This window comes from Labeo rohita, chromosome 7, assembly GCF_022985175.1.
Source record: "Labeo rohita strain BAU-BD-2019 chromosome 7, IGBB_LRoh.1.0, whole genome shotgun sequence".
Classification (NCBI taxonomy): Eukaryota; Metazoa; Chordata; class Actinopteri; order Cypriniformes; family Cyprinidae; genus Labeo; species Labeo rohita.
This window is the reverse complement of record NC_066875.1, coordinates 37,427,240-37,442,998: the sequence shown is the minus strand read 5'-3', so window position 1 is coordinate 37,442,998 and position 15,759 is coordinate 37,427,240. Positions and strand designations below refer to the sequence as shown.

At 33.7% G+C, this 15,759-nt stretch overlaps 1 protein-coding gene and 1 pseudogene across 1 annotated transcript; both read left to right on the top strand.

The window, feature by feature from the left end:
• The first annotated feature begins 1,086 nt into the window (after positions 1 to 1,086).
• Positions 1,087 to 4,543, top strand: LOC127167775 (placenta-specific gene 8 protein-like; annotated as a pseudogene).
• A 3,990-nt stretch (positions 4,544 to 8,533) lies between these two features.
• Positions 8,534 to 14,761, top strand: ponzr5 (plac8 onzin related protein 5). Its single transcript, XM_051114015.1, has 4 exons — positions 8,534 to 8,670; positions 9,397 to 9,508; positions 13,672 to 13,826; positions 13,911 to 14,761. Exons 2-4 carry the CDS (start codon positions 9,415 to 9,417, stop codon positions 14,019 to 14,021), a joined length of 360 nt encoding a protein of 119 aa, XP_050969972.1. The 5' UTR covers positions 8,534 to 8,670; positions 9,397 to 9,414; the 3' UTR covers positions 14,022 to 14,761.
• The last annotated feature ends 998 nt before the right edge of the window (positions 14,762 to 15,759 follow it).

Sequence of the window (15,759 nt, the reverse complement as noted above, 5' to 3'; positions counted from 1 at the left end):
TCTGTTTCTTCATGTCATTCCAGAAAGACTGGATGATGGTGAGATCAGATCTCTGTGCAGAGCACTGGCTGTTGTCAGACTCCTTGTGCAAACAAAAATCTCACTGGATTATTACAATTAATGGCAAAATGAATGTTTGGAAATGTAATCTGATACATATGTACATATATACATACAGATAGATAGATATAGATACATATATATATAGATATAGATATACTGACTCCAAGCTTTTAAATGGTATAGTGTACAATGTTACAAAAGCTTTTTATTTCATATATATGCTTATAATTGGATTGTTCTATTCATTAAAGAATTCTGAAAAAATGTACTCAACCGTTTTAAATATTGATAACAAAAAAAGTAAAAAATGTTTCTTGAACAGCAAATCAGCATATTAGAATGATTTCTGAAGGATCATGTGACACTGAAGACTGGAGTAATTATGATGAAAATATAGCTTTGATCACAGGAACAAATTACATTTTAAAATATATTCAAACAGAAAGCAATAGAAAAAATGTTACTATATTACTGCTATTGCTGTATTTTTTTATCAAATAAATGCAGGCTTGTTTAACAGAAGAAACTTATTTAAAAAACATTAAAAATCTTACTGTTCAAAAACTTTTGACTTGTAGTTTATATTGTTAATTTAATATCTCAGTCTTTTTCTTGTTTACAGTTTACATTAATATTATATTTCTGTTTTTGAAATTGTGTTTTACAAGGAAACACCATCAGTACTATTAATATTTATACATTTTTATTAAGAAAATCATTTAAAAAAAAAAAATCATGAAACACATTTGACTATTAAATTGCATCCAATACTCATAATATTGTCTGTGCTTTATTTTGAGCTCCTAAAACACAATGATAACCTTAAAGTGTTAAATGAATTGTTCACGAGCATGTATAATTTTGTTCACTAGTCATCAACTTTTAGTCAAATTCTTGAAAACCAAAGAACTGCACGAATACTAAGGAAGTAGCTTGTTTACAGTCAACAGCTGAAGTTAACAGCTATGTTAACCAGTACAAAAGGTGGTGATATAATGAAATTCTCCAAATAGATTAGAACTGCAGCTAACAATTATATCTGACAACTATTGATTCGATGGATTTTGGTTTCTGTACCTAAAATATCACTGATTATCGTTTTTGATCCAGGCTACTGGTAAGAATTCATGTTGTTGTTTATAATCTTTTCACTCTCGCTAAAACTGATAGATTAATACATTTTAAACCTTTATGTAAGCATAAAGCTTAGAATTTTAACAAATGATAATTAATTTGGTGGAATAATTAAACTGACAGGATCATTGAACTGTCAAGATGCTGCTGAATAACAATAATTTATAATCTGTAAATGCATTAGATGCAGTAGGGTATTGTTGAGTTTGCGTTTGTTAAACAATAAATGTTTGTATTATAGTTTTGCAATTTGACATTAAAATGGCACAGGTATTAATGTCACTATGGAGAGAGTCAGCATCCCCCTACACCTGAGAGTGGTACAGTCCCAACCTGGCCCGGCAGAACAGGATGGCAAGTGGAGCACTGGACTTTGTGAATGCTGGGGGGACATGGATGATTGTGAGTGCCTTTTCAATGCAAGTTAAAATTTTACAGTCATTATCATTATGAATTAAAGCATACACGTGTATAATTTGTTTGTGTTTGTAGCATCATCTGAGTGTGTTTCAGGTTGCTGTGCTTTCTGGTGCTTGCCTTTCTTTGTTTTTAAGATGAACAGGGCCGCAGGGGGATGCCCATGTCTTCCCCTGTTGGATTGTGTTGGATGTGGAACGCCAGCATCATTGGCCTTGCGTGCAGCAGTAAGAGAACGTTACGGCATTGAGGTGAAATTAAATCACTCGTGCAATGACGTTAAACTACAACTATTCAGTGACAAGAAACAAAAACGCAATCATTCATACATATACAGTAGTCAACATTTGAAGTGGATCAAAAAAAATCCATCAAAGTTGTCCTAAGACAAGAAAGATGTACTGTTTTGGTTTTAGGACAACTTTGATGAAAGGTTTTGATCCACTTCAAATGTTGACTACTATAGTTATAAAATTAATTATGTACTCTATAGTACTATTATATTGCAGCCAATGTCTTTTTGGAAGTGACTTACAACAGTTATGTAAGCATGAAAACTCTTACACGAACAGGCACCCACGCAAACATCCACGCATATGACCCAATGCCCACACATACACTTACATTCCACCCATATGACCCTCTTCCAAAATCAAGTGAATTGGCCACGATAAGCATCTTTTCTCAGCACCACACTAACTGAAAGTTCTTCTAGAAGCAAACACCCACAACACAAACCAGTGCACCGTGACTGCATGTTCTGCATGTTCTGCATTACTCATGTGACATGAGAAATCGGTTTGTTGCAGAAAAAAAGAAACTGGAATATCTGATTGGAGTCATAAAGTTGTGGTCTGGTTTCATTATTATTATTTTATAACAAACTGAAAGTGTTTCAATTCAACTTAAATGATTTTTTATGAAACTGTATTTAGTATTGAAATAATCTAGTGTGAAATGAGTTTGCTTTTTCATCTGAACAGATTTGGAGAAATTTCACTTGCTCACTAGTGGATCTTCAGCAGTAAATGGGTGCCGTCAGAATAAGAGTCCAAACAACTGATAAAAACATTACCGTAATCCACACCACTTATGATCCTTAAAGGAGAACCCGTGCTACAGGAGCTTTTGTGCTTAAGAAGTATACCGATTAATGACCAATCGTTTTGCTAGATAAGACCCTTCTTCCTCGGCTGGAAGTTTAGAGCCCTTTGAAGCTGCATTTAAACTACATTTTGGAAGTTCAAAACTGAGGCACCAATCAAGTCCATTATATGAAGAAAAATTTCCTCAAAAACCATAATTTCTTTACGACTGAAGACAGAAAGACATGGACATCTTGGATGACAAGGGGGTGAGTAAATTATTTGTGAATTGTTGTTCTGGAAGTGGACTTCTCCTTTAATAATGACATTCCCCATTGCCCTCTTATATCAAAATCCACTTATTTTTGATCAGAACAGATTTGGACCATTTTATAAATACTGGAACTGTGCATATTTCTCTCCTGATTCAAATAAGATGACTTTTTCACTAGAGACAGCAATACTATGTATAGAGGACTAAAATTTTATCTTAATCATAGATTTTTTTATTACAAACATGCAGCTTTTGACTTCACAAGATGTTAATTGATGGACTGGAGATGTGTGGATTATTTGTGGATAATTGTGATGTTTGTATCAGCTGTTTAACCACTCATTTTGATGGCACCCATTCACTGCAAAGGATCCACTCGTGAGCAAGTGATGTAATGCTAAATTTCTCCAAATCCATTCCAATGAAGAAACAAACACATCACCATCTTGCATGGCGTGAGAATTTTCAGCAAATTTTTATTTTTGTGTGAACTATTCCTTTAAGTACCACCAAGGACCCTTCACTAACATCTTTTGTTCTTTAGAAGTAAAAACTAAATGTTACTAGTCCTTCACAAAATTATAATTCTGTCATAATTTACTTACTGTTGATCTTTCTTCTGTGGAACATAAAAGAAAGATATTTTGAGAAATGTCTCAATGACTTATGGTTGTATTTATGTATAATTTATGTTTTATCAGATCGGTTTGGAACAACATTCTTTTTATCTGGTGAATTACTCTTTAAGATGTGAAAAAAAAAGAAATGTTTTTTGCATTGTACAATTGGCGATGCCTAAAAAAAAAATTAAAAACGTAGTGTTATTACAGTAAAAAAGCTGTTTTATTATTAATTGAATTCAAGTGATCCTAATTAGAAAAAACTCAAGATACTGTGTAGAGGGATCTGTCAAAGCACTGCTAGAGTAATAAGCAGTATTTTACTTTACCACTAGATGGAGATGGTTTACATTTTTTCAAACAAGAGTTGAGAGTGGGGTCATTCGTTCAGTCTGTAAGATATGTTTATGCCAAAACAGTATTAGATTTCAGGAAGGTAATGTGACTCTGGCATCTTTAGATGATTTCAACTAATTTCGCTCTGTCTCTCTCTCTCTCTCTTTCAAGGTGATGTGTGCAGCGACTGTTTTTACGGCTGTCGTTGCTATCCGCTTGGTGTCAGATCTCCCGTGAGATTAAGAGACGGGCAGGTGTGCGGGCTAATGCAAACTCTTTATCGTCATCTAAAACCAATTACACACCACTGTTGATCTAGAGTCTAGACGATGCACATCTCATCTAGTGCGATTGCTTCCGATCACGACAGATTGATCTCAGTTCAGAACATAATGAAAATACTTATGGTTACTTATTAAAACGTGAGTTAAGACATTCAATCATAAATATGTGTTTAAAACTAAAGCTGCCAGATGTGGTGTGGGATTGGTATGGGTGGAAAAACTGACTAACTATTGAAAAAGGAGCTTAGCTTGTAATACTATAACAAGTCTGAACAGCTCAGTTTAATTAAAAGCGATTATGGTAAACAAAATTTAGTCATAATTGCCCATTCCTGTAATATAATTATACATATTTTTTTTTCCGCATTTTATTTATAGTATCAGTAAGAATGATTAATTTAAAAAATCAGTCAAAAGGTTGTAAATAGTATGATTATTGATGTTTTCTAAAGAGGTCTCTTCTGCTCACCAAGCCTGCATTTATTTGATTTACAAGTACAGCAAAACAGAAAAAAATTGAAGTATTTTAAGTTTAATATACTTATAATATTTTATATATACTAATTTAAATATAATATTTAAAATAACTGTTTTCTATTTAAAATGTAATTTATTCCTGTGATCAAAGCTAAATTTTCAGCATCATTACTCCAGTCTTCAGTGTCACATGATCCTTCAGAAATCATTCTAATATGCTGATTTGTGGTTTAAGAAACAGTATTATTATTATTATGATAATTTTTATTATTATTTATTATTATTTTTTGATAAATAGGAAGATCCAAAGATCAGCATTTATCTGAAATCCTTTTGTAACATTATACACTATGCCGTTCAAAACCTAGGAGTCAGTATATTTTTTGGGGGGGCGTGGGGGGGATGATATTTATTTAGCAAGGGTGCTTTAAATTGATCAAAAGTGATGATGAAAAGTGATAATGTTCCAAAAGATTTCTATTTCAGATAAATGCTGTTCTTCTGAACTTCCTATTAATCAGAGAAACCTGATCTACTCAGCTGTTTTCAACATAATATTAATAATAAATTTGAGCAGCAAATCAAAGTATTAGAATGATTTCTTAAGGTTCATGACTGAAGAAGTGATGCCTAAAAATTCAGCACTGGAATAAATTACATTTTAAAATATATTCAAATAGAAAGCAGTTATTTTAAATAGTAAAAATATTTCAGAATGTTACGTTTTTTCTGTACTTTGGATCAAATAAATGCAGGCTTGGATAGCAGAAGAGACTTCTTTAAAAAAACATTTAAAATCTTACTGTTCAAAACCTGTTCAAAAACTGTGGTAGTGTATAATCAAACGGATTTCAAAATTGTATGAACCTATGCATTTCACTCAGTTATTTTATAGTCTCATAATTCCTTTATAAAGTAGCTGTTTTGTCAAAAAAATATTAATAATTATTGCATAAAATAATAATAATATAAACAAAGAGTTAAACATTTTTTTAAATGTTCACATGAATTATGTCAAAAGTGTATGCTTTAAAAAAACATATATAGAATGCAATTAATTTGTCCACTAACAATGTCCATTTCTTCTATTGTTCACCTTAATGTTGGATTTTTTTTTTTATTTAGCTTTTCTTCTTTTTTGCTGATGTGTCTGTCATTAAAATATTATTCAGTTATTCAGACTAACTATTCCAGTAATTTTCTTTAATTAAAATTAATTAAACAACAATGGGATAAAACATTAAAAAACATTATTTTTTAAGTAGTCCTACTGTTAGATAGGTGCACATTTGGCATTTGTCCAACTTGAACCAGCTAGAAATCTGCCAGCTCCCAAATCCAAAAAAACAGTCACTAAAAGATAGTGTTATCTGGATTGTCCAGCACCATTCTGCAAATTAAAGCCCTCTTGACTGAATTTTACCTCTTTTAGAGTCCAAGTTCATTATTACCCTGTCTAAAATGTCTGTAAACATAACTTAAATGAATATGGAATCTATAGCATGTGAGCAAACCACCTTTTTGCAAACCAGCATTGTGTTATGTGATGTCTCACATGTTTTGACAACCAAAAATAGAGTCAAGACCAAACAAAAATGTAATTAAGTTGTTATTTACTCTTAATTTCACTGATGTTTTGCAACACATGAAGCTATATGATGGAAAAAATATGCATGTAGGTGTTGATAACCTGTCTGTCCAGTTCCATGTTAACGAATTCAAAAAAAAAGCTCTCTCCTCCCCTTATCTCTTCACTCATTATCTTAGAGCATTGTTGTTTTGACCTTTGTTTATGTCTTTTATACACATCGATGCCACCAGCAAACCAAAAATGTAGACCTAGCTAAACTTTGTCATGCACATGCTTACAGACAAACAAGAGTCTTCATTCACCACTGAAACTATGCCCCTGTTAAAAAATGATAGATTTTTCAGGTGGAGGGTCATGGGCGTCATCAGCAGTTACATTTCTAACCTTACCAGTCCAGACTTTGAGGAAATACTTAAATTGAGATGCACACCTACTTGTGTCTTTTTATGGGACTATCTTATAGGGGTCATCGGATGCCTATTTTCCACAAGTTGATATGATTCTTTAGGGTCTTAATGAAAAGTATATAACAGAGGTGCCCAACCCTGTTCCTGGAGATCGACTTTCCTGTTCCTTTGCCCAACCCTGTTCCTGGAGATCGAGTTTAGTTCCAACCCTAAACAAACACACCTGTCTGTAATTATCAAGTGCTTCTTGAGATCCTAATTAGCTGGTTCAGGTGTGTTTGGTCAGGGTTGGAGCTGAACACTGCAGGAAAGTCGATCTCCAGGACCAGGGTTGAGCACCCCTGGTATATAATATACTGTCGTAAAACATCACCCTTTTAACCTTGCCTGTTCTGGTCGAGGTTGCTTTAAATGTTAATGAGCTCTGCTTGCCCCGCCCTCTCTTCTCTCTGTGGAGTGACGAGCCTGTTTACTTTAGCCACATTTAGCCGCTAAAATTGCTAACTAGTACGTTATTAGGAAAGGCGATTGCAAAGATTCGTAAAAAAACCTTATACTCACTCCTGCTGTAAGTGAAGCTGGATCATGAATGAACATAGACGGATATATGTAGATCGTGAGGCGCATTCCCTTCACAAACAAACGTAATCCACTGCATCTTCAGTGGCTCAGATGTCGGGAGTAAATGACGACCACTATGTTCATTATTACATCCAACAACACAACACCTCAATCGCTCAATCAGAGATATTCTTGTCTAACTTACATCCCTGCTCCGGTATCGAAACAATGGAGGTTGACTGTTACAACTGATTTAAGGCAGGTCTGAGGTGAGACGCTCATGTCAATCAACTATCATGGGAGCGGCCTCTGTTGGTGTGACACCACATCTGAGAATGGCTCGATTTGAAAAAGGGGATATTATTTTTACAGATTAATTAAAAACCACAGCATGGATTTTTATCATTATAGGGTAGATTTGTACATACACTGCCAACACACATTAATGTTCAAACAACATGTAAAAGTGAACTTTGCATCTGATGACCCCTTTAACAGTTCATCTCCATCCATCTGTCTGCTTGAGTGTGAATGAACAAATCTGCCTGTCTTCACTCTAGTCTCACGTTTTTGTGATTATTCAGTTTGCAGTTTTTTAGAAATCTGCAGCCAGCTAGAAATCTGCCAGCTCCCAAGTCCAAAAAGACAGTTACTGAAAGATAGTGTTGTCTGGATGGTCCAGCACCATTCAGCAAATTAAAGACCAATTGCTGCTGTTGACTGAATTTTACCTCTTTTAGAGTTCAAGTTCATCTGGCAGTATTGTCCTTAAAAAAAAGTTCATTGTTACCCTGTCTAAAATTCTTGTAAACATAACTTAAATGTCCTTTATGGAATCTGTAGCATATGAGTCAAGGCCAAACAAAAATGTATTAAGTTAAGTTGTTATTTACCCTTAATTACTCTTCACTGATGTTTTGCAACACATGAATATATATATGATGGAAAAAAAGTATGCATGTAGGTGTTAATAACCTGTCTGTCCAGTTCCATGTTATGTAATAAATGAAAAAAAAAGCTCTCTCCTTCTCTTATCTCTTCACTCATTGCCTTAGAACACTGTTGTTTTAACCTTTATGTTTATACCTTTTATACACATTGATGCCACCAACAAACCAAAGATGTAAATCTATCATACTTTGTCATGCATGCTTACAGACAAACAAGAGTCTTCATTCACCAGTAAAACTATGCCCCTGTTAAAAAACAATAATAGATTTTTCAGGTGGAGGGTCATGGGCGTCATCAGCAGTGACATATTTCTAACCTGACCAGTCCAGATTTCGAGGAAGTACTTAAATTGAGATTCACACCTACTTGTGTCTTTTTATGGGACTGTCTTAACAGTTCATCTCCATCCGTCTGTCTGCTTGAGTGTGGATGAATAAATCTGCCTGTCTTCACTCTAGTCTCACGTTCAGGTAAGAGCAGTTTTTGTGATTATTCAGTTTGCAATATGTTGGTTTGACATGTCTTCTGTGGGACAAAAAGAATTTCTGCACTAAAAAAATGATTTTTCAATTCATTGTATAATTTTTTTTTACTTGGAGTATATTTTACAAGAAAACAGTATCAGTTTTTCTCTGTTTCTAACTTCACATTTAATTCAGTGTGTATCTTTGTAGCTGCTTGCGAAATTTACTGGCAGTTTCTGGGTTTCTATACCAAATGTTTTTTTTTTTTTAAGTGCAGTTTTAGAAAAATAAGATGTCTTTTGTTAGGTAATATTTTTTCAAAAAACACTAAACGATAAGGCCTGATGGTCTTCCAGGCAAGTTTTACATTTGTTGATCAGTGTTTTTTATTATTTAAATTATTGTCATCATGCACTGATTTAAATATCTAGTTGGGTTTTTTCAAAATTATAGGGATAATTGTAATAAGGTAATAAAAAATAAAATAAAATAAAACTTAACTACTGGCCTTACTGGACTGCAGAATAAATGAATTTTTATTCATTGTGATCCCTTGCTGTCTTTGCATTTTCTGTAGTTTTTTATGTTTGCTTAAATTAAAAATGATTCAGCTGAGTCCATTCAACCTCTGGTATGCGGACAGTGAACTGCTGTATTAAGTGTAATTGTATTCTTTTTTCATCTTTTGTTACTTTATGCACTTAAATGTGTGTGTGCTTGTGTCTGTTGAAGGATTTCATAATAAACAGGATGACTTCTCAGCAGCCAAGGCCCTTTGTCATGTCACACACCTCCAGTCAGTGGAGCTCTGGAATCTGTGACTGCTGTGAAGATGTAGCAGAGTGTGAGTCTCTGTCTCTCTCTTTTGTTTATTTTGGTGTGTCTTTCAGGGGTGTATTTCCTTAAAGAATGTCACTTTGCAACTACACAACAATATTGTTAAAAGGCTGTGAATCACTGTACATCTCAAAAATGTGTGTATAAAGGCTACCCTAGAGGAGTGTCAGAATCATTGTAATATGTGTAGTCAGTTTATATTGGGATTTTTGAGAATTACTGGTGGACTGTATATAAAAGTAAATGCACACAGATACAAATATTGCTTTGAGTTTTTAATTATTTTTTTAGTTTTGCCTTATCTTAGAGCTTTAAGGTGGGCTTTGTCATTCTGCTACATAAAGGTACAAAATGCACTTGACCATGGTGCTACATAAATATACACAATTCTAGCCTATAAAAGTTTAACCAAAAATATTATTTATACAGGCATTTAACATATGTAATGTAGTGGTACAGACATACGTGACCCTGGACCACAAAACCAGTTTTAAGTCGTTGGGGTATATTTGTAGCAATAGCCAAATATACATTGTATGGGTCAAAATTATTGATTTATCTTTTATGAATTCTGACTGTAAATATATCAAAACTTGATTTTTGATTAGTAATATGCATTAGTAAGAGCGTCATTTGGACAACTTTAAAGGTGATTTTCTCAATATTTTTATTTTTTTATTTTTTTATTTATTTATTTTTTTTTTTTTTTTGCACCCTCAGATTCCAGATATTAAAATAGTTGTATCTCAGCCAAATATTGTCCTATCCTAACTAATAAATGGAAAGCTTGTTTATTCAGCTTTCAGATGATGTATAAAGCTCAATTTTGAAAAATTTACGCTTATGACTGGTTTTGTGGTCCAGGGTCACGTATAGTACAAAAGAAAGATTTAGGAGAAACAATGCAAGAGGATATTAAGGTTGTAAGGATGGTAATACTCAATATTAACATTTACACATCAAGCAGGCAGATGCTTGTATATGATGGCAGGTTTATAAGAAAGCTCATTGATAAAAATGATTTTGTGGTGAAGTAAATACTACATTAAAAACAAAGTTAATTTCTACATTAATCTAGTGCAGGTTAGAATAAAAAAAAATAAAGTTAATTATATATTAGTACTCAATTACAATTAGTACTCTTTATGTAAATATCAAAGTTATGATCCCATTTTCCCCCATCATGCACTGGGGCATGAATAATTAAAAAGGTTAAAATTTTCACTGTGTTCGAGTTGTATTTACACTGTTTTATGATTGCTTTTGTTGTTAGGTTTAGTAACTTACTATTTTGTGACATCTGGAGTTAATTTTCTACTCAAAATGACCCATACTCAAACAAACTCAAACATTTATACTCACTGTGTATGGTGTACCAAGTATTGAGGTCTCTTTGTTCATTAGAGTAATAATTCTATTGAGTGGACATATTATCTTAAAAGGATAACAAGCTGTCTACTTGCTTACTTACATGTTTGTAAGTGAACCACATGCTTTAAAAGCATGCTTTTTTTGTTGTGCTACATTGTTAAAGTAAGTTTTATAAAATTGAGTGAAGTGCGCTCAATGAGTGTTGCAGATTTAACTTAAAATAATTAAGTAGAAATTACTCGTCAAACTCTAACCGGCCACTTTAAATGGACTTATTTCCTTTGCTAACTTTACCTAACTTAGTTATATAGATTTTACTTAATTCAATACTTAAATTTACTTAAAATTGATGTGTGCAAAAACTTGCAAAAGAAAAATTAAGTAAATCTTACTTAGTGTTTTTCTCAGTGTTGATCAGAAAACTAGCCAGAGCAAAGGACAAATCCAGAGAAGAAAAATATGTGTGGGTTTGGTTTATATATTCTGGTGGGGACCTAAACCTGAATACACACAGTCTCATGGGGACTCGTGTCACGGTGGGGACCTAAATTGAGATCCCCATGGGTACAAAAGCTTATAAATCATGCAGAATTTTTTTTTTTTTTTTTTTTTTTTTGAAAGTTTCCTGTGACAGGTAGGTTTAGGTGTAGGGTTGGTGTAGGGCGATATAAAATATGGTTTGTGCAGAATAAAAACCATTGCACCTATGGAAAGTCCCCACAAGGATAGCTGACCAGACATGTGTGTGTGTGTGTGTGTCTGTCTGTGTGTTTTTCCCAATAGTATGTTCCTGCACAGTCGGAGGCTGCACTTTCAGGACCGCTTTTCTAGGACCCTAATTTTTTTTTTGTGACAGCGCCATCTAGAGGAGATCTGATTCAAGCATAAAACAAAAACTTCATTTTTAATCCTTCCATTTTATTTGTAATGAAAGCGCTGTGTGAACTTGTGTTCGAGGCGTGTCAGCAATCTCCATTTAGCCTATTTAGCTGTGTAAAACAGATAACTGTTCTGCTGAATGTTAAACTATCATTTGTATTCAAATAAAATTACATTTATTAATGTACTAATAAGCAAGTAATTTGTAGCGCAATTGTTTTACCGTTTATTGACGTGAATCGCTGTGCTGCGGCTAATGAACTGAAGTCTGCAAAAATACAAGTCTTTCTTTACAAGAAAATGGAATTTAACCCCAGAATATATATAGAATATATTGAAATAAATTAGGTTAAATATTTCAAACGGGTTACCAATGGGTATGTTAAGGGTTAAGAGTCGGTTAGGACAATAATTAAGTGTATACAATTAAACAACTACATATTTCTTTAAAAAATAATAATATACAGAATTGAATAGCAAGCGCTATTAAATAGTATGAGACGCTAATACATACATATATACAGTAAATAAATTAAATAAAGTAATACAAAAAAACTATAGGGTCCTAAAAATGCGGTCCTGAAACTGCAGCCTCCGGTTGTGCAGGAACACCCTTCTCGTGTTTTTTGGTCCCCATGAGGAAAACAGATAATAAATTATACAGAATGATGTGTTTTGAAAATCTAAAATTACAAAAAGGTTTGTGTCATGTTCCAAAATATCATTTAATATTACGTTATTTTTATATTTAGTCTGTAAACAGGGTCATAAGGGTCAATTTTTCCAAATTGAGATTTATACATCATCTGAAAGCTGAATAAATAAGCTTTCCGCTGATGTATAGTTTGATAGAACAATATTTAGCCGAGATACAACTATTTAAAATTCTGGAATCTGAGGGTGCAAAAAAATCTAAATACTGAGAAAATTGCCAAATGAAGTTCTTAAGAATGCATATTACTAATCAAAAATTATGTTTTGATATACTTACAGTAGGAATTTTTCAAAATATCTTAATGGAACATGATCTTTGCCATAAAATTGCCATAAAACAAAAATCAATCATTTTGACATTTGGCTTTTTTGGCTATTGCTACAAATATACCCCAGCGACTTAAGACTGGTTTTGTGGTCCAGGGTCATATATAATTTAGTAGTCCAAAAAAAGTCCATACAATGTACAAAACAATGAGCCTAGCGACGAGATGAACACTGCAACAATATTACAGTAATATAAATAGTGTCCTCTGAAGTCATTTTCACTAGAAGGCTTTTAATAACTGACACCAGATGGCGCCATCCGCATTTGTTTAAAGCAAATGAAAGCAGTAGTTTATGGGAAGTTCGGATCATTTTACCTCGGACCTTTCAGCCTCGTTCAGCAAAATGAATGAATCTTTTTTCGAGTCATTTCGTTCATTTTAGCAAAATATAATAGAAATGTTACGTGTTACATCCCTAACCACAACACCGGAAAAAGAATTAGTTCATCTCTCGAGTCTTCGGGTTCGAGTCGTTCGTTCATCACGTGACAGCCCCATAAGATGCACGAACGACTCCAAAAACCAATAGGATGTCGCGCATGCGCGACAGGAACGACTGAACGAATCACTCCCCGAGACGACTCGTTCTTCCCGAGTCACATTAAAGATTCATTCAAAATGAACGAATCGTTCAAGAACGACCCATCACTAGAAAGCAGTGATATGAGAGACGTGAAAGTGGCGATGATCCACAAATCCAGCATATAAAAAACAAATATTGACATGTCACAGCATTGACATTTGACGTGTTTAAATACAATGATTAGACGTATTTAAACAAATGTGAAGTGCTATTGCTTCTTAACTCTTTATCATCTTGATTCATTCTCATTACTAATGGTATTATTTGTATTGTTTGATTATTTATTAATTGTAGGTTGCTTCTCATTTTGGTGCTTTCCCTGTTTTGCCTGTGCGACGGCTCGTAAGCATGGCGAGTGTCTGTGTCTGCCTCTGCTCGATGGATTTGGGTGCATTCCTCCAGTAACAATGGCCATGCGCGTATCAGTGCGCAGACGCTATGGAATCCAGGTTTGGACAAACACAATCTGTGTTTTAAACCACAAGTAATGTATATACATGTGGAAAACTCATGGTGTTTATCTCTCTCTCTAGGGGACTATCTGTAATGACTGCGTTTATTCTACATTCTGTGGTGTCTGCGTGTGGTGTCAGATGTCTCGAGAAATGAATACCCGTGAACAAAATGTCACTCTTGTAAAATAAAAGCTACTGGCAAGCAACAACTTCTTCTTCTTCCTCAGTATTTTGCAGTAGTAACAAAAGTATATGTCACCTGAAAGAACAGATCTGCTCCACTGCATTCGTTCTATTTAATAAAAACATGTTGTTAGACTGGTATGTGGTCATTTTTGTATGGTGGACCACAAAGTGTAATAACCACTCATAAGTGTAAATTTTTCTAAATAAGGATTTATACATTTCTGAAAGCTGAATAATAAATAAGCTTTCCATTGGTGTATGGTTTGTTAGGATAGGACAGTATTTGGTCGAGATACAACTATTTGAAAATCTGGAATCTGAGGGTGCAAAAAAATCAAAATACTGAAAAAACTGCCAAAATGTAGTTCTTAGCAATGCATATTACTAATCAAAAATACGTTTGATATATTTAAAGTAGGAAATTCACAAAAATATCTTCATGGGACATGATCTTTACTTAATATCCTAATATGATTTTTGGCATAAAAGAAAAATCGATAACTTTGACCTATACAATTTATTGCTACATGTGTACCCACGCTACTTAAGACTGTTTTTTTTTTTTTTTTTGGTCCAGGGTCAAATATAGCATACAGACCACAACTGTTACAACTGGAGCAGCTTCATTTACATTGTGATGAACTTTTTAAAAGTTTAGGATTTGGTCTCACTCCGGTGTGCTTCATGTACTTTGTCACTGTTATTCTGCAATAAAACTTCACCATCTTCATCAGAAAAACCAATGCCTGTCATGTGTGTTTTTCTTACGTGTTCCAAGCAATGATTAAAATGATTCTTGGCATATTTGTTGAAGAAATGCAGCTGGTTTCCATGTAAATCTAAAAGGGAAAGTGATTGGATATGTTGCAGGCGTAGTTCTTCTGTCTTCACAGACTTCATTTTTAAATTCAAGTGTTCATTATGTGCTCATACAACCTGTATCTGTGCAGGATACTTTACACTTCACTTCACCACAAAAATGTCACTTGGTTTATTTAATCTCAACCTGAATGATTTCCCCTGAACTAACAAGCGTAAGCTTTTCCACAGAAAGTCGTTTGGTGTTCTGTGGAATTCTTCTTCATCATCACATTGACAATTAACTGCACCCGTGACTTTGAGAAAGTATTTAAAGTGAAATGTGTGTGCATATATTAACAGCTTATTTGCATCCTTTTCACTGAACACAAGTCTGCCTGTCCTCTCTTCGTTGACCTTCACGCTCAGGTATGTTTTTGGGACTAGTGAATTTGCCTTTGATATGCATGTTACTGAATTTATACTGACACAGATTACAGAGTAGCTATTCAGTTGTCTTTGTGACCCACTTTCAGTAAAGAATAGCCATAAAATTCCCAAATTAGGGTTGGGAAAATAACACATTCATTTCTGCATTTAATAAATGCATTATAATAAATATAATATGCATTAGTGTATTCAGAATAATTAGGCCATAGCTACAAAATATAATGTTAACCGATTATTCACCATTAATCGCAGAAATGTGTGCAACTCATTTGTTGGTTTTATTTATTACTTTATTTATTTGTTTATTTAAGCACCTGAAATGTCTTTAAAAGCATTTAAAGAAAAAAAAGGTATAATCGGATCTCTGTCAGATCTGTAATCTTGCATCTTGTAATACAGAGGATATTTTAATATACAGGATGACATCTCAGCAGCCCAGGGCCTCCAACAAGTGGAGTTCTGGAGTCTTTTCCTGCTTTGACAAGAACAATGT